At 65.3% G+C, this 23368-nt stretch overlaps 2 protein-coding genes across 2 annotated transcripts in view; one reads left to right on the top strand and one right to left on the bottom strand.

Moving 5' to 3' along the window:
- Positions 1 to 6252: 6252 nt before the first annotated feature.
- Positions 6253 to 23368, bottom strand: part of ADAM11 (ADAM metallopeptidase domain 11) — a 45141-nt gene continuing 28025 nt past the window's right edge. Inside the window, exons 12-26 of the mRNA XM_067556243.1 lie at positions 22186 to 22270; positions 21648 to 21738; positions 20410 to 20461; positions 17450 to 17549; positions 16613 to 16684; positions 16019 to 16111; positions 15403 to 15483; positions 15041 to 15091; positions 14114 to 14177; positions 12666 to 12765; positions 12130 to 12249; positions 10716 to 10884; positions 10006 to 10120; positions 8899 to 8989; positions 6253 to 6943 (exon numbers count right to left, since the gene is read on the bottom strand). Coding sequence (XP_067412344.1) covers positions 6895 to 6943; positions 8899 to 8989; positions 10006 to 10120; positions 10716 to 10884; positions 12130 to 12249; positions 12666 to 12765; positions 14114 to 14177; positions 15041 to 15091; positions 15403 to 15483; positions 16019 to 16111; positions 16613 to 16684; positions 17450 to 17549; positions 20410 to 20461; positions 21648 to 21738; positions 22186 to 22270 — 1333 coding nt within the window. The 3' untranslated portion in view covers positions 6253 to 6894. The remainder of the gene's footprint in view (positions 6944 to 8898; positions 8990 to 10005; positions 10121 to 10715; positions 10885 to 12129; positions 12250 to 12665; positions 12766 to 14113; positions 14178 to 15040; positions 15092 to 15402; positions 15484 to 16018; positions 16112 to 16612; positions 16685 to 17449; positions 17550 to 20409; positions 20462 to 21647; positions 21739 to 22185; positions 22271 to 23368) is intronic.
- Positions 14374 to 15026, top strand: LOC137158500 (keratin-associated protein 6-2-like; the record flags this gene model as incomplete). Its single annotated transcript, XM_067556284.1, has 2 exons — positions 14374 to 14524; positions 14911 to 15026. Coding segments are annotated over exons 1-2 (267 nt in total), but the record flags the coding sequence as incomplete, so codon positions are not given.

The following is a 23368-nucleotide window of genomic DNA, read 5'->3' as shown; positions in this document are numbered from 1 at the left end:
CGGAGGAGCTGCTGCTGCAGTTTTGGCTGCCAGGAGGTGAGGACGCTGAGCAGGATCTGGGAGTGGCAGGCTGCAGCAGGCCGGGCCGTGGCCTCCCCCCAGCCAGGTTTTAAAACTAGGGGGCATGGAGCCCCCCATTTAAAAAGTTGTGGACTGGCCTTGGTCCCGTCTCAGCGCCTAGGCACAGAATCTTCCGGGCTAGACGGGACCTGAATTTCTAGTGTTAAAAACAAGCAGGAAAACAACTTAACCCCTCAACAGAGAAACCCCAGCAACCCCGCCCCCCCCCACCGTGCACACACAGACACACACACACACACACACACCTTCCGTCTGTCACCAAGGAGCAGACACGGGCACAGGCCCAGTTCCCAACATGGATCCCCCTGCAGCTGTTCTGTAACACGCCGGCCGTGTCCCCGGCACTGCAGAGCTGCAAAGCACGGTGCAATCAGTCCCCAGCCCACGGAGCGGCAGGGCCGGGCGTTAACCCTGTTCTAGAGATAGGGAGACAGCGGCCTGGAGACTTGCCAGGCCCAGCCAGCAGGCCAGCAGCAGAGCTGGGAATAGACTCCAGGAGATCCTGGCTTCCCGGACCATGCCCAGCTCTGAGGACTCTCCAGGGGCCGTCTCTGCAGCCTGTAGATGAGCGGGAAAGGACTCGGGAGGGCTGAGGATCCGGCAAGTCCGGCTTTATAGTGAACTCTCTAATGGAGACCAATGAAACCTGACCACGCTTGGCAGCTTTAGCTGACACTGGCCCACGTGTAAACCTCACAGTTGTGCTTTAATCTTTCGCCGCCCCTGGTCCAAACACCCAGCTTCCGCCCTCAGCACGTACAGTGCAGTGCACACAATGCCCCGTGGTGGTAGCGTTGGGCCCCTTGCAGAGCAACACAACAGACAGGCAGGCCGCATGCGCCATCCCCATGCTGCATGGGGCCTGGACAAACCCGGTTCTGGGGGCCCCGATGCGTGCCGGGATGCGGGACCAAGACGAAGTGGGGCTGTCCGGGGAACAATCTTCTGGGAAGGGCTTCCCGCCTGGCGCCGCTGCAGGCAAACGGGAGCGGGTCCTTCCCTCGACCTCTCGGCTCCCGCTGGACACTCGGTGCTGGCTACTGGGTAATGTTAAAGGGATTCAGATTGCTCCATGTGGGCACGGAGGTTGTTAGCCATCACACCCCTTGCACCCCCCCCCCCGGGGGTTCCCACATCCAGACACCAGCCAGCCCAACATGCCACGCAGTTCACCCATGCACGCACCTACATTTGTTAAGAGGCCGCTGTGTATCTACAGCAGCGCCCAGGGACTGCCTGCCCTGGTCGTGGTGACACTACGTTGCCTGCTTCTTTTCCCGCAATGCTGCCACAGGCAGGTGGCATTTTGTTGCCAGGGTCTGAGCCTTGGGCACAGAACGGGGCACCCAGATTTTGTCCAGGGGAAGGCCACGGGCAGCTCCCCAGGAACTGGCAGCTGTGGAAACGGAAGTGCTCCATCTCACTCTGAGCGCACCTGTAAGCCGGGGGCGGAAGGCACACGGCCACAGGTGGCATCGGGCACTTCGTGGCGTATTTGGTCCGTAAGCCCCACTTTGCCCTCTGCAGCTCCCAGGTCTCCACTGCCAAGGGCCAGGGGAAATGGTTGCTGCTGCCTCCCAGCATGTGCCAGGTCCACTCCCAACCGCTATAGCCCCTGCACCGGCTGGGCCAGGGGACCGCGGCGGCCCCAGATGACAACACTAAGAGGAGCCTACGGCTGAGCGTGGGGCAAGGCCGTGCAGCCGCCTCTGTCTGCGGAGCTGCCAGGCTCCCTGCGCACGGGCTCTGTGCCGTGGCGCCCAGCACGGAACGGGCGCTGCCCGCAGGGGCACTTCGGCAGCTCCCAGGGCCGAGCTCGCGGCTGGCCACGGAGTAGCTCTGCCTTCTGGTGGAAACTGCGGGGCCCGAAGGACAATGGTGGCGTCTGCCCCCTTGCAGGGCGACAGCAGGATCTGCCCCTTGCCGTGGGTGGCTGCACTGAGCGCAGGGCTCTGGCCTCCATGCTCCCGTCCCCCCCAGCTAGTCTGTGGCAGGCCCGTAACTGAGGTCAGGATTTGGTCCTGTGTGTTTAACTCCCGACGTAAAGGCACTGGACCAGGGCTGCTGTCACGCCAGGTCTGTAGCTCAGCGTTTGCTCTGTGGTACTAACAACACCCCGCTCGCTTTTCACCCTGCTGCTGGTTCCCTTCATTGCACTAAGACAGGAGCTAGACACTCGTCAGCGCTACTTTGCTTTAAGCCAGTCTCGGGTTCCCCCACACGCGTGGGCTTGCAAACAGGGCAGGGTTTTGCCTGCGGCGGCTCCGACACACCCCATAAACTCAAGTTTAGGTTTTGCAAATGTTTCCAAGAACCCTTTTTTCCCCAAAAAAGAAACTTCTTTTTCCCTGAATTAACAAATTTTCCTCTGCTGTCTTTGCAACCCAAACCTGGCCACTTCGAGCGACGGGCGTGCCGCGTTTCACGGTCCAAGCAGAGATGAAGAGCCTGGAAGCGTGTTGAGGCTGTCAGTTCTGTCCTGTGCACTGATCTGAGTTAGCTGGGTTACTGGAGACACGGGGGGAGATTTATTCCAATGGGCCACAATTAAAACACTTGGGAGTTTAAAGTTCGGCTCCAAAACCTGTATTTAGGCACCTACATAGACTCCAGATCCCAGCGGTGCTGAGCACCCGTTGACTGCAATGGGAGCTGTGGGTGCTCAGCACTTCGGCTCATCAGGCCATTTATTTAGGTGCCTCAGTAGGGCTTTAGGAACCTGCCTCGAGGCTCCTATGTTTGAAAACCTGGGCCAGAATTGCCAACGCGCCTGTGTCCTGGCATTGCTACCCCACCGCCGAACACCCAACCCAGCCAGGCCACGGAGAGCCATGCGGTGGGGGGGGGGGAATCTACACCAAGCAAAATAGGTTCGGGCCGGAGCCCAGCGGGTGGTGTAAATCTGGTTACCCCACTGACGTCGATGGTGTTTACACCATCTTCACACCCGCACACCAGGGAGCAGACCCAAGTCAGCTTTAAGTCAAACCGCCCCAGTCCCAGCTAGTGGGACATGCTGTGCCCGCCACAGAGGGCAGAGCGCCTGCCCTGCTCCGGGCTAGCTGGAAACAACTCAGGAGCCACCCCCTCCAACCCTCCCTCCCGCTGGAAGAGGCCTGGCTTTTACTAGGGCCGGGATGCCCCCAGCCAAAAACCCGTCAGCAGTTAGCAGTGTCTCCCCCATGCCGCATCCCCCAGCCCTCACCCCGTCCGCCCTAGAGGAGTCCCTGGTGAGCCCCTCGTTCACCTCCCCAGGTGAGGGTCCCTCCTGCGGCCTTTGTGATCCAGCAGAGGCTGTGCGTGTCCTGTGAGCAGACGGCAAAGCCAACACAGGCTTTGGGGTGGGTGTGGGATGCGGGGCCCTGCCAGGCCAGCAGGGTGAGGGCTGGGGGGGCTGGCCAGGGCTCTGGGGAACGGAGAACATTCGAGGTGGGGCAGCTCCACTCAGCCCTGCTGCACTGGTCACAGCCTCTGGGTTGTGCAACTGAACCTTGCCCGGTGCTTTATTTTACCAGGCTTGTGACACCAGCCAGCCCCTGGCCCCACACCTGCTGCCGAGCCTGCCCCAGGGACCGGGAATGGAAACCCCCCCCCCCCCCCCCCAAGCCACTTTCCAGGGCCAAGATCTTTTCTTCCAGTGGCCATGGGGTCTCTGCCCCGGCAGGGCCGATTCTCCTGCCCCGGCACAGTGGTGCGATGGCTGTGCTGGGGGGACTCAGCTCAGCAGCTTCACGTCTGTGGTGGGCTGAATTAAATTGCTGGGGCTGGCTGCGCACCCAGCTCCAACAGGAGTTTGCAAAGGGGTCTGAGGCCCTGGCGGTCCCGTGCAGTGTTGGGTGGCCGTGGAGCTGTGCCAGAGGCAAGGGGCCAGCCCGCCCAGGCAGCAGCACCAACATGGTCTCTCCGAGTCGCCTGGAAAGCTCTGGACTTGCATGGTGGGACCAGGGAACCTGGCTGAGCCTCCAGCCTCACTGCTCCCTGCCCAGCAGCTGGGGCCTGAGGGGCTGGTCGCTTGCGCTCAGAGGAAGGCAGGAGAAATGACCGCAGTGGAACAGCTGCTTCACGGAGAGGAGCGAAGGCCCTGGGCACAGAGACAAGCAGAGCCAGCCTGGTCCCTCCTGACAGCGCCGCATCGTCACACCTCTGCTTCAGCTGGGGAAACTGAGGCACGGGCAGGGACACAATTATTAAGGCTGCACAGTGAGGCTGTGACTGAGCTGGAAAGAGAATCCAGGAGTCCTGGCTCCCAGTCCAGCACCTGGCCCACGCACAAGAGCGGCTGGGCTGTGTCAGGGCAGTGCGGAGGGGCAGCTTGCTGGCAGTCGGCCCAGGCTGGTTCTGGCAGGTGTCTGCATGACCCGTGTCCCAGGGCAGTGTGTTCGCGGTGTTGCTGGGCCCAGGACTGCAGAGACACAAGGTGGGGGAGGGACCAGCTGTTATTTGGTGAGCGACGCGCTTTGGGGCTGACCCGCGAAGAGCCCGCAGGAGTTTGAAGATGCGGCTCTCTCACCAGCAGAGCTCGGCCCCCCGGGCAGGTTGTCGGTTTTACCCGGGGCCTTGGCGGGGAGGGGCCGGGGCAGGTTTGGGCTGGCGGCCACATGGGCGTCCTGGCCTCCTCGCCGGGTTGCAGCCGTTAGAGGTTATTGGGCGGGGGGAGGGGGAGACGCCAGCCCAACATCTCAACCCCCCCCCCCCGACACCCCCAAAGCCCAGCCCCGCGCTGCCCCAGCTACATTCATCCTGTCGCATTGAGTAACCATCGCCCCCGCAGACCTCCCGCCCCTCGGCGCAGCAATCCCCCAGCCATGGGGGCAGCGCCGGGGTACGCGCTGGAGACACAGTGAGGCTGCGGCCAGGCCAGGCCAGCCACGTCCACAGAGGCCGGGTCACGAGGTGGCTCTGCCTCCGTCCCAGCCGGCGCCTCGCCCATCCCCGGCGCCTCGCCAGCCAGTCTCTGCCCCACAGGAAGGCCAGCTGTGCCGGGGTCGGTGGGTGGGTGCAGGCATCGGTGGCAGGCCAGTGCAGGGGGGTGAAGCTACATTCAGGCAGGGCCGGGCGGCAGCCAGCCCCGCGAGGAGCGGGTGCCCTTGGGGAGCAACGGCCACACACGGCTGCAGGGTCTGTGCAGAGTCGGGGCCACCCGGGCCCTTGCCGTGGCAGTCAGAAGGGCAGCGCCAGCCGCGGGAGGGCCCAGCCAGGCTCTCTCCTCCCAGGCTCGGCGGCGCGGGGCAGCAGCGGAAGACGTGGCTGATTGTTCACGCGTCGCATCGCTATTCGGTGGCTGGCTTGTGTGTGAGGAGAGTTCGCCCCCGCCCCGTCGAAGGGCAGGCAGGCAGACAGACAGACAGCCGCCAGAAGGGGGTGGACGTGCTAGGCCCCTCCCGACCTGAAACACAGAAGTGAGGGGCAGGTCAGGAGATGCGGGCAAGGGCCCGCGGGATGCCCCAGCCTGGGCAAAGGGTCAGCGGAGCTGCAGCGTCTGCTTAGCCCCATCCCAGCCGCTGGTCTCCACCCAGGCCCCTGCCTGGGCCTGACGTTTGGGCCTCACCTCGCCGCACCCAGCCTGGAGGTCCAGGAGACTCACCCGCCCACTCCGGGCCCCACGCTGCCGTGTCTGAGGCCCACCTCCAGCTGGGGGGGAGTCAGCACTGGGGCAGGGGCTGCAGGCACCCCACACTGGCTGGGACGCTCCTGGCCCCACCTCTGCACTCCTGGGGGCCCGTGATTTGCCACTGGAGTGGGACCCAGAGGAGGCACCTGCCGTGAACTGGCCGGGGCAGGGTTTGAACTGGCCACCTCGAATGAGGGATGTGCAGGCTGATGCCAGGCTCCATGCCCTGCCCCCATGACCCGGGCCAGGGCGCTCGCGCGTGCAGGGCGGTGGCAGACACGGCCTTGGCTAGCATTCGGGACATGCAGCACAGGGTGCCTGGCGAGCGGGGCGAGGCCGGGCCTGGGGTGCCCCGATGCCCACTGACCCACGGAGCAGCTAGCACGGGGCCAGCTCAGGCCTCTAGCCTAGCGACCCTGCTTCCCCCACCTGCGCCCCATGTGTGGGGCAGAGCCTGGGGGTGGGGCAGGGCTCCTCAGCAGAAGATGGCGAGCGACGAAGCAGACAGGCACGGCCCGAGGGGGTACCAGATGGACACACAGACACTGACACATGGTGGGAGGCTCACATCAGGGGCACGGTTCCCCCACCCCCCCCATCCAGTCCCTGCCGTGGGACCGGCCGCTCCCTGCGTCTGCCGGGCAGGGCTGGCCTGGGCGCCTCGCCGTGGGAATGGGGCAACTTCAGGGGAGCCGATGGAGGGAGGGGGCGGGGGAGCCGGCTGAGCCTGGCATGTTCCTCCTGCAGCCCATCTCCAGCTGGCCAGGCCCTTTGGTGGGGTGCAGCCGGCTCTTGGCCAGGAGATGGTGCAGGGAGAGGAAGGCAGGATCCTGCTACGCACAGGGCAGCAGGTGCTGCTGGCAGCAAGGGCAGCTGCAGCCCGACACTGGAGCAGTGCAGACCCAGCGCTGCCTGCCCCTGCCCCCTGCCTCTGGCCTGGCCCAGCGGGCCCGAGCTCCCAGGACACTGCGGCCTGTTCCCAGCCAGGGGGGCCCAGCCACGCGGCGCCGGCAGCAGTGGCCATGGCTGGGTGGGATGGATGGACGGATGGACGGCGCCTTTGGAAAGAGCCGGGCATGCGCAGCGGGTTCCAGCCTGGCAGAAGCAGCGTCCAGCAGGAGCCGGCGGGAGCGTCCAAGCAGCCGGCGGGCGAGGAATGAGATGGGATGGGATGGAGACGGGTGACAGACGAGTGAGGGTGGCTACACCATCCCCTGCTGGGCCGGGCCATACCTTCCTCTCCGGATGTTCCTGGGCGAGGCGAGGAGAAAGGAGAGAGGGAGACGGTTAGCGAGGCCGCCAGGCTCAGCCCCAGCCGCGCTTGCACTGGCCTACAAGGGGCAGCGCTGCTGTGTGTGTCCAACACCTGCCCCACTCTGCCCCGGCCCCGCCAGGGCCCATGCTCTGCCAGGGCCAGCCGGGAGTCAGTACCAGCCGCGGGGCTTTGCAGGCGTGGCCTGGAGTGCTGCCTTACTTTGCTGGGTGCTGGGCGCTGAAAAATCAGGCCCTGCGTGCCATTGAAAATCTCATCCCCGGGAGCCGTGGGACCAGCCAGGGCAGAGGGGCTGCCCCCCAGCCATGGGTGCCCAGCACAGACCCCTCCTTGGAGCCCCGCGCAGGACCCATGGCAGGGCTCTCAGCCCTTCCTGCCAAGTATTTCGGGTGCAGGCTGCAGGGAGCTGAGCTCTGAGTGGCACCAGTGTGGGGGGGATCGAAGGCAGCAGGGCCGTGGAGGGCCAGGGCAGGTGGCTGGCGTGGCCTGGGAAATGAGGGGCAGCTTTTCCCAGGGAGGGGGCATTGGAGCCTGTGCTCCAGCCCCAGGGGCCTTTCCGCTGAGCACGGCTGCCCCAAAAGCTTTGCTCTTGCCCTGCCATAGGGGCTCCCTCGCCAGCTCTGGTGCTGCCCAGGGCTCTGAGCCCAGACCCGAGCGGGAGCAGCACTGCCTGCTCACACTGTCTGGCGCCCCCGGGCACAGCCGACGGGGCCCGAACACCAGCACAGCAGCAGCCCAGCCTGCTGGACCCCCCAGGGTCTGGGCCCATGGCCACCCAGGCGCAAGAGCTGCCCCACGCCCAGAGCGCACGCCTGGTCCCCGCAGCACGGTGCGGCAGCACCACCAGCCAAGGCCGGAGCAGGGCCCCAGCTCACCCCGGGAGCGCCTTGGCACAGCCCCCAGGTTGGGGGGCCCTGCCCAGAGCACCCAGCCCCGCACTGCTGCCAGATACCTGGCGTGTGGATTCAGGGCCCGGGCTCCCACCGCCCCTCCATGCGGGTCAGGGCAGGGCAGCGCACCCCACTTCGGGCATGCAGTCACCACACCGCAGGCCCTACACGTGCACCCACCTCTGCCCACGGACTGGGCCCCATACTCCTGCCGGCCACCCTCCTTGGGTGGCCCCCCCACTCCAGCGCCCCTCTGCCCCACTCTGCCCCAGAAGGCATCAGGTGTGGCGGGGGCATGCTCCTCACTGGTGATTTCTGCCCGGCTCCCTCCTGGCCCCTGGAGCCCAGCATCCTCTGCCCACCCGCAGCTCTATGCTGCTCCTTCTGTCCCCTGTCTGTCTGTCTGTCCCCCACTCTCCCGCCGCGCTGGCCCCTTGCCCAGAGCCCTCGCCCTCTGCCACCCCGGCTTGCCAGGCACTAGGCACGGCCCTGGGCTGGCAGGGACACAGGGTGCCATGCGTGTGGCGTGAGTGCCGAGTGCCCCCTACGGCTGCAGGCAGGCTGGGGCACTGCAGGGGCCAGGCACCTATTGCCTCACCCGCTTCCCTGAGCCCCGCAAGGAGCCCAGCCATGGGGGCAGGGCCGGGGATCAGCAGCGTGGGCACCCACCCCCCAGTGCGCAGCTCCCTTCCTGTGCCCCCTCCCTTGGCGCACAGGAGTTGTGCTGCTGCTACCCCGTCTGCCAGCCAGCCGCTCCCTGCCCCATGGCTGCTCCGGGCCAGGCCCAGCCCGAGGGGCGGGGGCACAATCTAGCAGCAGGGCTGGTGGGCCCGACCCTTTCCTCCAGCGGGTCAGACTTGCCAAGTCCCCCAGCCTGACCCACACAGCTGAGCGCGCTGCCATGCCGGGGCTCCCCTGGCCTGGGAAATGGCTGCCCCGCTTTGGCAGGCCCTGGCGCTGAGCTGGGCGGCTCTGGGGCACAGAGCCCGCGCCGGGCACGGAGGGAGCGTGCAATCAGGAAGGGGCGTGCGGTGTTTGCTTACTTAAATCCCCAGCCGGTGCCCCCGAGCACAATGGCAGCCACCAGCACGGCCCCCGCAATGGAGCCAATGATGATGTTGGTGCCGCTGGGACCTGTGAGGAGACAGGAGCAGAGCAGGGACACGGGTCAGCTGCAGAGCGAGGGCCTGGCTTGTGAGGGGCAGGTCATGGCCCTGGACTCTGCTGCGGTTTTGCCCCCTGGGCCCAGCCCCGCTTCTCGTGGGGCAATGGCCAAGCACTGAGCCAGGAGTGAGGGGAGCAGCGCAGGGCATGGCACCCCCCAGCGCCACTCTCCCGACGGCGAGCCTGGCACAAAACCAGCTTCCCAGCACACGCTCCTGCCCTCGGACCCTCAGGGACCACCTGCGGGGGTCCTGCCCCCTCCCTGGGGGCTCAGCAGATGCCAAGGCTCAGGCTTGCCCCGGAGCCCATCCAGTGCCCTGCCGCCCGGGTCGTACATGGGTCTGGGACACCCTGAGCTCTGCTGTCCAGGGGCCCTCCACTGCACCCTGGCTCCCTGCAGCCAGCCGGGCTGCCTCAGACAGCGGGGGGGGTGCTCCTGCAGGCCCAGCCCTCCCTTTCATCAGCCACGGCACCACAGGCTCTGCCGCAGGGCTTCGTGCCCCTTGGCACCCCAGCCATAGCTCATGGCTCTATGCCCAGGGGCAAACCACAGCCAAAAGCAGCCAAAAGTCTCCTGTGGAGACACCCCTCTAGCTGGCCCCCCCGACAGACCGAGGGGCTGGGGGGGGACTGTGTGGCCCCATCGTTAGGCAGAAGAGTGGGGCATTTGGATCTATGGGGCGAGCTGGGTCGTCTGGGGACAGGGAGCGCCAGAGACAGAGCAGCCTCGACCCACAGCCTGCCGTGTCGCAGCATGTGGGGCGGGGCACGGCTCCTGGCAGGGGCAAAGGAGCACGGGCAGGGGGTTGCCAGGGTGGGGGTCATTTCCTGGGCAGGGCTGGGGGGCAGGAATGGGGTGGGATCAGGCTGGGCAGGGAGGTGCCATGTCTCTGGGGGAGGGCGACCAGCCTGGCCCATGACCGCCCTGGGGATCTCGGCCCTGAGGCCTGGTGGACGAGAACCCCCCGCCGCGGGGACACACGGACCCTTGTATCTCTCGGTTTCGCCGGTGGGCTGGGGCTCCGGGACGGGGTTGTAGATGCTGCAGTCCTTCCCCGTCCAGTCCGGGTGGCAGATGCACTTCCCCTCGTTGCTGCAGACCTGGGCGAAGGACCGGGAGGCGGGTGAGTGTCGCAGGCAGTCAAGTCCATCCGCGCGGGGCCTCCCTGGGGCTGGGGCTGCAACGGAGGTTCTCTGGCCTCCTCGAGGCTGGGCTCCCGCCACCTCCCCATGGGGTGCCCCACAACCTAAGAGCCCTGAGCATTACAGCAGCGGGGCTGAGGTCTCCCATAGCCCCGGCTCCAGCCGCCCAATGGCAGGGGATCCCCCCAGGGTTCCCACCCTGCCCCGGGGTCAGCCATCCAATCGGTCTGACCCACTGCCATGGGGCTGGCTGCGCCGGGAAGAGGGGATTCATGGAGTCTGCATGCAGCGCCCCCCGCAGGCAGCGACGTGCACTCGCCTGGGAGCGCTGGAAAGGAGAGACCAGAGCACAGCACCCCGCACGCCCACCAGGGGTTAGTGCTGCTCCTGTGGGGTGGAAATGGGGCACGGGGGGCAGTGAAGGTGGGAGACCCTGGGTGCCCTGGGCAGGGGCCGCCTCTATGCGCCCATGCTGTGAGGTCTCCACCCTGCAGAGCTGTTCCCTGTGGGCAGAGGGAGCCCTGGAACATCCCAGCCCCCGGCCAGGACTCACCCCATGGTCGAAGCAGATTTTCCTGTCCCAGCTGCCGGGGCAGGAGCTGAAATTAAAGGCTGATGCTGGAAGGCATTTGTGGTCAAGACACAGCATGCTGGGGCCACAGGGCGTGCCGTCCTCCACGTAGCTCAGGTCCGAGCCATCCACCAGCTGGACATGGCCACCTCTGGGGAGAGGAAGAGGGGCTGAGGGAGGGGGCAGGTGACACTGTCCATCCCCTGGGGTTGGCTAACATGTCCCAAGGGCCCCAGAGCCTTGCCCATGGCCCCGTCAGGGCGCAGATCTGTGCCAATCATGCTTCAGGCACCTCCTGGGTGGGTCGCAGCAGCCACTGCTCGGCCGACTGTGGCTGGGGAGCGCTCCGGGCCCCTCAGTGCTGACTGACGCCCCATGGGAACCAGGGGGCCGTTGCCTTTGAACATCTCTCCACACGGGGGCAGAAATGGGGGCTGGAGCCCTGAACCCCCTGGACGCACATGGGCAAAAGGGGCAATTAAAGAGAGGGTGTCTCTAGGCAAGAGGCCACCCGACTGGCCATGCCTGCCAGCAGACACTGGCCAAACCCCCGGCCCAGGAGGGCCCAGGCAGGGCGCTGGGTTCAGGACGTTGCTGTTTCCCTTCTGCCGTTTACGGGGCGGTGGCGGTGGCTGGGAGCCTGGGGCGCAGAGCCTGTTATGTTTATCTGCAGGGTAACGGCAGAGCAGTGAAACTCCTGCGCCCTCTGCTCAGGCCGGGTCTGCGCTGGCCCGTGAGCTGGACCCAGCCACCTCGCTCGGGGCTGTGCCAAATTCTGCACCGAGTGCTATGGCGAGGTCGGCCTCACCCCGGGGTAAGATCGCGAGGGCTCCGGCAGGACTCGGGGAGGCGGATTGACTTCAGCACAGACACGCCCTGCCACCGGCCCTCTGAAGGGGTGATGGAGAACCAGCGCTCCCAGTGCCAGGGGCGGGGGCGGTGTGTGCTGAGGCACTGGTTCCAGGCCCCAGGAGTGTCAGAGCGGGGTCTGTCCCCGGGACCCCGTGAGCTGGGCTGTGCCCAGGGGCTGTGCAGCACATGGGGCCCAGCACTGGGGTCTGAGACTGGGGGGCAGTGAGACTGGGCCCGGCTGTACCAGCCGGAGCAACGCCAAGCCACAATGGGGTTCTCCTAGGAACGCACCGTCCCCGCTCAGCTGCTCCCCTTCCGCCAGCCCACAACGCACTGCCTGGCATGTCACCCCGAGAGTGCTGCAGCTACGGGGCAGGTGCTCCCAGCGGGCACCGACGGGCACTTGCAACCAGGCCACCTGGGATGTGCTGAGCCAGGAGAGAGCAACCGAGCCGGCCCCACCGTGGCCAGCCCTGTGTCGGGGTGCCCCAAGTGACGCGCTCGCCCCCTCCCTGGCTCCCGCCCGGCCCCGCCCGGCGCCCACCTGCAGTCAATGTATCTGTTCTGGTGGTAGAAGGTCATGGTGGTGATCTCCCCGCCCAGCTCGCCCAGCCGCGGCTGGCCCGAGATGTTGGTGCAGAGCAGGTAGCCGCACAGGACGTCCCTGTAAGGTGCACACGAAGTGCAGCTGCTCAGCGCCCTACCCAGGGAGCCTGGCCAGGCCCAGCTGCACCCCACCCGGCCCGGCCCAATGGTGGAGCAAGGCTGGGGAGGGGAGAACGCTGTCAGGACAAGGGTCCCCAGTGATGTAACGGGCTTGACAGCTGCCCCACCCCACGCACAGGACAGGCAGACTGGTTACAGGGGCTGGGCCCCATGGCGGCAGAGGGAGGGTGAGGGAGTGGCGTGTCCTGGGGGCGGAGGGGGTCAGAGCCTCCCTGGCACAGAGCAGGTACCAGGCCGATGGTGGCAGTGAGTGGAGGGGGTGGTACGGGTGTGTGCGCTGGGGCATGCACAGGGGACGCTGCGATGCCCATCTCCCACCCCACAGAGCGGGCGGTGCCCCAGGCCAGCACTCACTGCTTGCTGCACTGTACCCAGGCCGGGCCCTGGCGCCCACAGCTCCCTCGCTCGGTCCCTTCCACGTTCAGCTTCTCGTAGCAGAACCTGTCGGCGGACGCTGCGTAGCGAGAGACGGAGGGTTACCCGCAGCCATGCCCTGCCCTCGCCCCATCCGCCCCAAGCAGGGCGATGCTCCGCCCAGGCAGCGGCTGGCAGGGGTGCAAGGCGTCTGCTCCTGGCTCAGTCCTTCCCATGGCAGAGCACACGCCTGTGAGCCCGTGGGACAGGCGTGTCAGCGTGGGACCCGTCCCATCACGCTCCTCCATTCGACCCGTGGGGCAGGGAGCGGGCGGCTGAGTTGCCGCGAGGTCTGTGCCAGAGCCAAGAACAGAACCCAGGCGTCCCAGCCCCCAGAACTGCCAGAACTTCCATTAGCCCTGGGCCAGCGCCCACTCACCGCCCACGCCAGACACACATGCAGCGTGGCACCGGGCCGTGCTGGGCGCCCCACAATGGCTGCAGTCACTACGCGCCCACTACGGCCCACGGCTGAGCCCACAGCCTTCCAGGGAGCGTTTGCCCGGCCCAGGCTGATTCCCGTACCTTACCCGGGTGTATGTCACCTCACCGCAGGGAAGGCAGTGGAATGACTGGCGTGAGTGGGAGGATAGCCAGCGCCAGGGGGGTCTATGAGGGATAGGCAAGAAGAGAATTAACCCGTAGGGTGACGTCCTGCCCCACTGATTTCAATGGGCCTCGACCCCTAACAGTCATAGTGGTTTATTGCAAACAGCTGGGCCAGTTCGCCATTCCCTCCACCTGGTGCCACCCATTACACTGGTGCTGTGAGTGGCGAGGGTCCGTGGGGAGCCGGGAGCATCGCGCCTCCTCGGCATGGATGTAAATGACAGGCTGAGAGGGAGGCCAGCGGTGCACTGGGTCCGGGTGTCTCTGGGGCCAGGGTGGGCCTTTAACAGAGCTGTGTGGCTCTGCCGGCCAAGGAGAAGCACGGCCAAGGAGAAGCAGGGGGAGCTGCTGCTTCGCTGGAAGCGAATTGGGTTTGGATGTTGGTTTGCTTGGGAATAATAAAGAAACAAAGGGCCCGATTCTGATCTCCCCGTCCACGAGAAGGAGCCGTTCGTCTGTGTCTGTGGGCGCAGGACCAGAGGGCAGCTCTGGGTGAGAAGCCGCAGTGATGCTGACAGAAGCCAGAGCAGAGATTGGCTTATGGGGCCTCAGTGACTTGGGCACTCCAGTGACCCCAGCTGCCAGCTCTGCGTGCGTCGCCAGGGGGGCCATGGACCCTGGGCTGCTGGGATCCAGCCTTCAGCGCTGCTCTGCACACCCCCCCCCTGCCGCACCCCCTGCTCTGCATGAGCCCCCCTTTGCACTCTGTGCTCTGAGCCTGACCCCCCATATCGCTGCAGCTGAGGCGGGGACGCTGGAGGGGTCAAGCAGGCACTTACCACGCCCCCAGAGTGCATTGCACTGTCTGTCTCTGGTTTTGCACCTGCCACCGTAGCAGCGGCCCTGTGGAGCAGAGAGAGACAGATTTCACCCAGGAACACTTGCAGATGGGCACACACGTGTCCAGACCCGCTCACATGCCCGGCTCGTGTCACATGGCATGGGGACGGCAGCCACACAGCGAGCGGTCAGGCATGGGAGTTCCCTGCCTGCCTGCCTCAGGCGTGCAGCGGGCTGGGCTGGACGTGGGACGTGTTGGATGGAGCAGCTGTGCCTGTGCGCCTGCACAAGCGGCTGTGCTAGTGAACCCGGCTGGGGGAGCAGGCGTGGGCGAGCCAGTCAGCCCGGCTGGGGGAGCGGGCGTGGGCGAGCCAGTCAGCCCGGCTGGGGGAGCGGGCGTGGGCGAGCCAGTCAGCCCGGCTGGGGGAGCGGGCGTGGGCGAGCCAGTCAGCCCGGCTGGGGGAGCGGGCGTGGGCGAGCCAGTCAGCCCGGCTGGGGGAGCGGGCGTGGGCGAGCCAGTCAGCCCGGCTGGGGAGTGGGCGTGGGCGAGCCAGTCAGCCCGGCTGGGGAGTGGGCGTGGGCGAGCCAGTCAGCCCGGCTGGGGAGGGGGCGTGGGCGAGCCAGTGAGCCCGGCTGGGCAGTGGGCGTGGGCGAGCCAGTGAGCCCGGCTGGGCAGTGGGCGTGGGCGAGCCAGTCAGCCCGGCTGGGGGAGCGGGCATGGGCGAGCCAGTCAGCCCGGCTGGGCAGTGGGCGTGGGCGAGCCAGTGAGCCCGGCGGGGCAGTGGGCGTGGGCGAGGCAGTCAGCCCGGCTGGGGGAGCGGGCGTGGGCGAGCCAGTCAGCCCGGCTGGGGGAGCGGGCGTGGGCGAGCCAGTCAGCCCGGCTGGGGAGTGGGCGTGGGCCTGCCCGCGCTCTGCAGGGCTGTTACCTGCTCGTGTTCGCAGAAGTAGCCGTCCAGCTTGTGCAGGTTGGGCGGGCACTGCGGAGAGAAGAGGAATGTCCGTGGGCTCTGCCGATGCCCCCTGCTCTGCCAGCCCCGGCTCCTCACACACCCCACGCCACCAGTCCTGGCCCCTGGCACCGCTCTGCCCAGCAGGAACCCCCTCGTCCACCCCAGGGCCAGGCTTGGGGCTCTGGCATCAGGCAGCTGGGGGCCGGGCTGCTTGCCGCAGGGCAGGACTCAGCACAGCCTCCAGGCCCTGTTGGAGGCAGCTCGTCCAACAGGCGTCACACAGCCGCCAACGAGCAGGATCCCAGCTCAGCTCCCCCCTACCCCCAGCTCCTTCTCACCTGGCTGGAGTCCCCAGTGCAGGTCTCCGGGATGTCACACTCATTCACAGCCTCCCGGCACGATGCGCCCCGCGGCTCGTACTGAAAGAGATGGGCGCCCAGGCCATGACTGGCACCGGGGTGCGGCAGAGGAGCCGGCGCCAGCGCTGCAGGTCCCAACAGCAGAAATCCCTGCTCTGGGCTGGCCACACCAGCACGTGGCGGCAGGGCGCAGGGACAGGAAGAGCATGTGCTCAGCCCCTCGGGGTAAGCATCCTGGTGCTCCCTGGCGCGGCCCAGCGCGGTGACCCTGGGGCTCGTCGGTGCTCTAAGAGCTGAGCCACCCAGCACCGGGGATCCCAGCCTTGGGATGCTCACTGCCTGGCCAGCTCTGTCTTCCCTGCCCTGCGGTGGAGCCAGCCAGGGCTGTCAGGTCTGTGCGGGAAGGCCCCGGGGCAGGGCCCGTCTCCGGTTTGGTACCTCCAGGTAGCCCCCGGCCCCTGCCCGGAGCATTCAGATAATAACCTGCCCTGCCCCTGGAGAGGTGCTGCCCCGGCACGTGACTGCATCGCCCGCTGGTGCCCACGGTCTGCACTAGCCAGACTTGCAGGACAGGATTCGCACGCGCCCCCCTCACCTTGCAGCCTTTGCAGCAGGGCCCGTCGCTGCACAGGGCGTCGTGGCTCAGGGTGCATTTCTTGCAGCAGTCGCCTCCACCCTTCGCACACTCCTGCCGAGGACAGACACAAGCAGCTGCCGCGTGGGGCCCGTGCCAAGGAGCGACTGCCCCGGGCGGGGCTCAGTGGCCGTGTACTCAGGCTTGCAGGCTGCAGGGCTAAGGCTGCAGTCCTACACGCAGCCAGCAATGCCTACTCCCAATGCCCCCCATGCCCTCCCCGAGGCCCAGCTACCAGGCTCTGACCCGCCCTGCTTTTGAGCTGGAGCTGCAGGCTGGGAGCAGCAGGGCTTGGCTCCGGGAACCCTCCCTTGCCTCTGAAGCCTGTCTTCGCTCCCACTGAACTGCAGGGAGGTGCGGAGCATGCACCCCAGCCAGGCAGCCACAGCCTCGCCCCCTCTCCCTCAGCCCCACATTGCAACACCTGGGTCCTCATCATGGATGCCCCCAGTGGCCCCATCCCACAACTGTGCCCTCCCTCGAGGTCCGGGGCACCCTCCGTCCCCGTGGGGGGAACTGAAAACAGCCGCCGCCCCCTCCAGCAGAGCCCCTCACCGCAAGTGAGCCACAGTCGCATTCTTCTCCGGCCTCCACAAAGCCGTTGCCACACTCGGGGGGATCCAACAGCTGCAGACAAAGGGGAGCAGGAGAGAGGTGCTGAGATGATGCCTGCACTCGGTGCGGGCGTGGGCCGTGCCGTGGGGTGCAGCGCACTGGGGCCAAGCACTACACTGACATGGGGAGAGATGGGCCCTGCCTCAAGGGCTCCCAGGCCAAATGGGCAGGACGGAGCCAGGCCGTTCGTCTCGGCAGCTGCACAGGACGTGTTTCCAAGGCCTTCGTGGGCCTGCCTCTCCAGCGATGGGACGCTGGGCTGGGCTCGCCCCTGGGGACCCTGCCACAGGCTCCCATGGGAGCTCAGGGCCCTTCTCAATGGGCAGGTCTGTGGCCATTGGTGAGGCCGTCTGGGAAATGAGCATCTGGCGCCTACGCTACCTGCTGCGGTGGCGGCAGGCTCCGGATCCCACCCCCGGCCCCAGGTGACATCCCAGCCACGCTGCCTTGGAGGAAGGGAAATTCTCCATTGCAGCTCCCCATCTGCTGTGGGCTTGGCAACCTTCTGGCTCAGGCCCAGCTCCAGTGCCACTGCACCCGCCCTGGAAGCCAGTCCTGGGCCCCTCTGCTCAGCCAGCTGGTGCGGGGCTGATGGGCAGGGCCGTGCTCGGCTGCGGGCACTTGCGCACCAGGCACTGGGACCGAGAGCCACCAAGCGCACATCCACCAGCCCGGCGAAGGGGACCAGCTCTCGGCACCGTGCAGCCGGGCCACGGCAGAGCAGCTCCCGGCCCCGAGCTGCACAGAGGCAAGGCTGGCCGGCGTGGAGGGGGTTACCTTGAGGGGTTTGTTGAAGAGGCAGCTGCCGCCTCCCTCCTGCAGGAACTGACTGTACTCCTCCACGCTGCAGCGGGAGAACTTCCGAGGGAGGTAATACCTGGGGAGGGGAGCCAGCCCTGTTACAGCTCCCATGTCTCAGTGCACTGGGATGGGCATCGTCCCCCCAACACCCAGTGCAGTGGGCTACCTGCCCCTTCAGCTAGCCAGGGCCATGTCCCCTCCCCAAAGTCTATGTGCTACTACACACTCCATCCTGCCCGGCTCAAGCCCCACTGAGTTGAGCAGCCTCTGCACAGCTCATGGCAGTTCAGTATTACAAGCCCATTTTACAGATGGGATAACTGAGGCCCAGAGAGGCAAAGGGACTTGCCCCACATCACACAGCGGGGCAGTCACAGGACCCCAGACTGGCTACTGCTGCCAAGGCTGCTAACAGCCAGACAACACCCCCTTCGCTAACGAACATAACGACTGTCGTGTTTTTACAACGCCCTCTGCTGCCTGGTCCCCATTGGGCTCCGCAATAAATGTAGGTTCCTCATTATGATCGTGAACCCCGAGTCTCCAGGCCCCACTGGACAAGGCAGCATGGTCCAGTGGAGTGAGCTGTTAGCCGAGAATGCCTGGCTTCTGTTCCGAAGCGTCCCTCTCTGCAACGCAGGGGTGCCCATCTCCAGCTCGGGTTTTGCAGCATGGAGCCAATGAGTCCTTCACAGCCAGTGTCATTTGCGCCCGCACGCAGTGTCAGGAACACGCTGGGTTCTGGCGTGGCCATGAATACGCTGCAGGCAGCATGGCACGTGGGGACAGCCACGAGGGAGATGCGCCCATCTCAGCCCGGCAGGCTATTCAAGTCCCCCTCGCCAGTGCAGAGCGAATGCACAGGCCAGCCTGGCACATGCTGGCACCTGCTCATCTGGGGCCTGAGCGCCTTCCTCCAACAGGACTGACAACCCCGACGGACCCCACGGGCGGGGCGGGACTACAGCTTCCCGCCTGACAGACGGGACGGGTGGATGTCACCTCTGTGCTCAAATGGGATTGGCTGAGAGGGCTGGGCTGTTGCCACCACTTCAATGTGATTGGCTAAGAGGGCTGGGATGTTGCCTCTGCTCCCATTGGGACTCCTGGCTGTGCTTGCCCGCCCTTGGCCACAGACGCTGGGACATGGGGCCCGTTTTCCATGGGGCTGGAGGAGCCATGGGGCTCCACTGGTCTTTGGCATTCGCGTGGCGGGTTTCTCCCGTCTGGCGCGGACGGGTGCATCCCGTGAGCTTGCGACACGCTGCCCGTCCCCACCACAGGATGAGACACGCACTGGCTGGGCATTGGACACTCCAGCAATGCCTGTCACTCGCAGGCAGGGCATTCCCATCCCACCCACAGCCTGCCCTGCAGTGCCCGGGGCTGCAGTCCAAGCCCTCTGCTGAGGCTCCTGCAGCATCGGCCGTGTGAGCCAGGGGACATGCACCAGCAGACAGAAAAGGGTCAGGCCTGAGTCTCCAATCCTGGCTGCTGGGGGGTCAATTGGTCCCTCCCCAGCAGATAGTGAGGGTCACATGCCATCCCACTGCTGAACACAGAGCAGGTGAACTTAACATGCCTGGCTGCTGTTCACCTCCTGCCAGGCCAGCTTAGCCGCCAGCTGGCAGGCAGCTACTCTACAGCAACACAGACATCACCAGCGATCAGCTAGCAAAGGGGGGCCTCCCGCCACGCCAGCCAAGCCGAGTGTCTGTCTGTTCATCGGCGCAGAGAATCCCAGAAGGTGAGGGTTGGAAGGGACCTCAGGAGGTATCTAGTCCAACCCCTGCTCAAAGCAGGACCAACCCCAACTAAACCAACCCAGCCAGGGCTTTGTCCAGCCGCAGCTTCAAAACCTCTAAAGATGGAGATTCCACCACCTCCCTAGATAACCCATTCCAGTGTTTCACCACCCTCCTAGGGAAAAAGTTTTTCCTAATATCCAACCTAGACCTCCCCCACTGCAATTTGAGACCGTTGCTCCTTGTTCTGCCATCTGCCACCACTGAGAACAGCCTAGCCCCATCCTCCCTGGAACCCCCCTTCAGGTAGTTAAAGGCTGCTATCAAATCCCCCCTCACTCTTCTCTTCTGCTGACTAAATGATCTTAGTTCCCTCAGCCTCTCCTCATAAGTCGTGTGCTCCAGCCCCCTCATCATTTTCGTTGCCCTCCGCTGGACTCTCCCCAACTTGTCCACATCCTTTCTGTAGTGGGGGGCCCAAAACGGACACCGATGCGGCTCACTGTTCTCCAAGAGTGACCTAGTCCTGGTGCTGCAGGAGGAGGTGAAATGTGCAGTGTACTCTGGGGCCCGGCCAGGAGACGTGTACCATGCAGTGGGGCTGCTCTTCATGGCAGCAGCTGGTGATTAGTGCATGCCCTGACCAGGGCTCCGAAACGCACCCATGTGCTGTACCAGCACCACTGCCATCTTGTCCCACCCCCTCAGCTCCAGGAGCCAATCCGAGCTGCTGTGCATGCTGATGGACAGCTGGTCCCTCAGCACACAAGCAGCTGCTGCCAGCCAGTGCTCCCTCCCAGCCACTCCTGCAGCTTGCCGGCTGGGGCAGGCGGCTCAGCCTGGGGCCTTGGGGCCTGGGAAGGGGGCGCATCAGCTGTGGGGGCTCTGCCGTGTGCAGTCTGTGCCTGGCCTGTCCAGTGGGCAGGGCTGTCAGCTGTGGGCATGGGGGTCTGTCCCAACTGCAGGGGGAAAATGAGCCGGGCTTAGCTGTGGGGGCCCCAGAATTCGCTGGGACTGGGTGACAGAGTCACCAGCAACCTGTGTGAGCAGCAGGGGTGGGGCTGCCGCAAGCACCACCCCTGCATGTGTCCCAGGTGAGCCTGGACCTGGGCCCGGGGCCCTGGCGAGCCGCCAGTGAGGCTCAGATTCCCGGGACACCCAGGCCCCTGCTGCCAGCCACTGGGAACTCACCCCGTGTCCTCCATGATACAGCCCAGCCAGGAGTCGGGACACCGGCAGTCCCCTGCGGAGAGACGTGGTGGCAGCGCATTAGGGAGCCCCAGGCTGTGCAGTCCTGGGGCAGGACAGGAGCCAAAGGCACAGACATCGAGCCTGCCTGGTAACTCCCCCCTGCAGCATCACCGGCACCCCCGGCGCTCTCCAGTCCGCCCCTCAGTAGCTGCAAAGCAGCGGGCTCAGCCGCTCCAGGAACGTGGACACGTCCGTCAGCCCACTCTGTCATTTCAGGGTGCAGCCCCGAATCGTCGTCCTGCGTCCTCGGTGCAAGGATCTGCCAGTCTCCTGCTCAGACTGGGAGCACTGAGCACCCAGAGCACTCTCTCGCGCTCCCCCCGCCCCCTCCTGGTACAAGTCTGGTACTGCGCCCTCAGTCCTGGCCACCATCCATGGGCCTGGTCAGAGCCCCCAGACTGCACGTGCCGGCAATGCGGGCGATCCCACCCCCAGCTCTGCGGCCTGAGGCTCCTTACTCACTGGAGAGAGCAGCAGGCCCTTCCCGATGCCCCTGCTGCCTGACTCTCCAAACCCCTCCTCGGCCCCATCACCCCCACACAGCCGCTTTCCCCCACAGCCAGGCACTTCCGCTCATCCCCCTGCCCAGCCTGTGCCCACAGCAGCAGCTTCTCTCTCTGCTGGGCTGTCCGGCTCCCAGCACTTACCAGGCACACGGAGGTGCCGTGAAGATTGGGCAGGGACAGGTTAACAGCCAGCTCCACCCCAGGCACCAGGCCAGGGATCGTGAGCTGACCACACACAGCCAGGAGCTGAGGGAGGGAACCAGCCCCCGCAGCACCATGCTGGGAAAGCGGGCTCTGTAGTGGGTCTGAATAGTGGTTCTCACCTGTGCCCTGGGGGTCCGTGGCCTACGTCTACCGGGTCCGCGAAAGGCTTAGCATGAGAACTGACTGAGCAGAATTCAGCTCTGCCTCCAGACACTCGATTTCGAGGGGTCCACACCTCCATTCACGACTGGAAAGGGTGAGACCCACGGGCTCAGAAGGAAGGGTGCCCCCGTCCCAGGACTGACCTAGCAATCCTCCGCCTAGCACACACTCAGCCCAGGCTGGGTCAGCTGCAGCCTGTGACCACGCACACATGCCAACCGAATGGCAGTGCCAGCTGTTCCTGGCACCCCTTGCAGGTGCCAGCGCCAGACATTCAGCCCCCCTCTGCCCGCTCGGTGCCGTTACCTGCGGCGCTCCGGTGCTTGTTCCACATCATGCCGATGTTCTGCCCAAGGGTCTGAGCCAGAGTCACAGCCATGGCGCCAACGTTCCCGTACTGCACAGGTGGGGAGGGAAACCACAAAGCCGTCAGAGCTGCTGGGCGGGCAGGGATCCCGCAGCCCCTGCTGTGCGCTCCTTCTTGCAGGGAACGGGACTCTGCTGTGCAGGCCTCTACAAGTGGGGCTCCTTGAGCTCCCATGAGCCCCCTTCACAGCCCCACATCCACTGCCTCCCCCGGCGTCTGGTTCCACTCCCCCCAGATCCTGCAGCCCCACAACCTCCCAGAGCCCTGCCCCACAATCCCATGGCCCCCCAGTGCAGTCCCACAGCCCCTCAGAATCCTGCTCCGTAGCCCAGCCCCCTCCTCCAGCCCCCATCACCTCCGATCTGCAAGGGGGAGGCCGTGTTTGATGGGGGTCAAAGCTGCATGGAGAGGCCCACATTCCCTCCAAGCCCTGGGCTCCTGTCCCCCGGGACAGGCAGGACCCTCTTCCCCACCCACCTCATTGACCCCCCCTCCTCGGGCGAGCGAGCAGATTCCTCCGACGTAGGCAGTCCCGCTGCGGCTGCTCTGGAACGTCCTCCCGCTGCAAGGGAGAAGGAGAGAGGAGGTGAGTGAGACGCTGCCAGGCTTGGCCCTGGCTCGTCTTGGGACAGGAACCTGGCACGGAGAAGGGAACGGAAAGACAATCTGTTCTCCTGCCCAGACACAGGCCTGGGAGTCAGGACTCCTGGGTTCTCTTCCTGGCTCTGCTGCTGACTAACGGCTTCAGGCTTCCCCCTCCGAGCCTCAGAGACCCATGGCCTTTAAGGCCAGAAGAGACCATCATGATTGTCTCGTTTGCCCTCTGGCACATCACAGGCCACAGAACCTCGTCCACCCACTGCTGCATTAGGCCCATAACCTCCGGCTAGTTACTGACATCCTCAAGTCATGGTTTAAAGGCATCAAGAATCCACCATTTACTGTAGTTTAAACCAGCAAGTGACCCGTGCCCCATGCTGCAGAGGAAGGCGAAAACCCCCCAGTGTCTCTGCCAATGTGACCTGGGGAAAACTCCTTCCCAACCACACATATGGCGACCAGTTAGACCCTGAGCATGTGGGCAAGACCCATCAGCCAGACACCTGGGAAAGATGCTCTGCAGTAACTCAGAGCTCTCCCCATCCCGTGTCCCATCACCAGCCACTAGAGAGATGTGCTAATAACAGTTGTGTGAGGGCCACCTGCCATTGTAGGCAGACCCGCCTCTCCATAAACTTCTCAAGCGCAGCCTTGAAACAAGTTAGGATTTTTGCCCCCTCTGCTCCCCTTGGGAGGCTGTTCCAGAGCTTCACTCCTCTGGTGGTTAGAAACCTTCATTTAGTTTCAAGCCTGAGCATGTTCCCCTCTATTCAGCACTGTCTTGTATAATGCTAACAACACTTCCCTGATGCATCCTAGGACTACACTGGCCTTTGTCACGGCCAGGTCACATTGCGGCTCATAGTCATCCTGTGATCAACCGATACAACGCCCAGGTCCTTCTCCTCTGTCACTTCCCATTGGTACAGCCCCAGCTTAGAGCAAAAATTCTTGTTGTTTAGCCTCTAAGTGCATGACCTTGTACTCTACATTATTATCCCATTTCTGTTACTCCAGTTTTCAAGGTCACCCAAATCTTCTTGTAGGATACTCCAGTCTT

Source organism: Emydura macquarii, unplaced genomic scaffold (assembly GCF_026122565.2).
Source record: "Emydura macquarii macquarii isolate MOO-44397 ecotype Brisbane River unplaced genomic scaffold, CSIRO-AGI_Emac_v2 contig_1692, whole genome shotgun sequence".
NCBI classification, from domain to species: Eukaryota; Metazoa; Chordata; order Testudines; family Chelidae; genus Emydura; species Emydura macquarii.
Note: the sequence above shows the minus strand (reverse complement) of the source record. Positions and strands in the feature narration are given on the sequence as shown.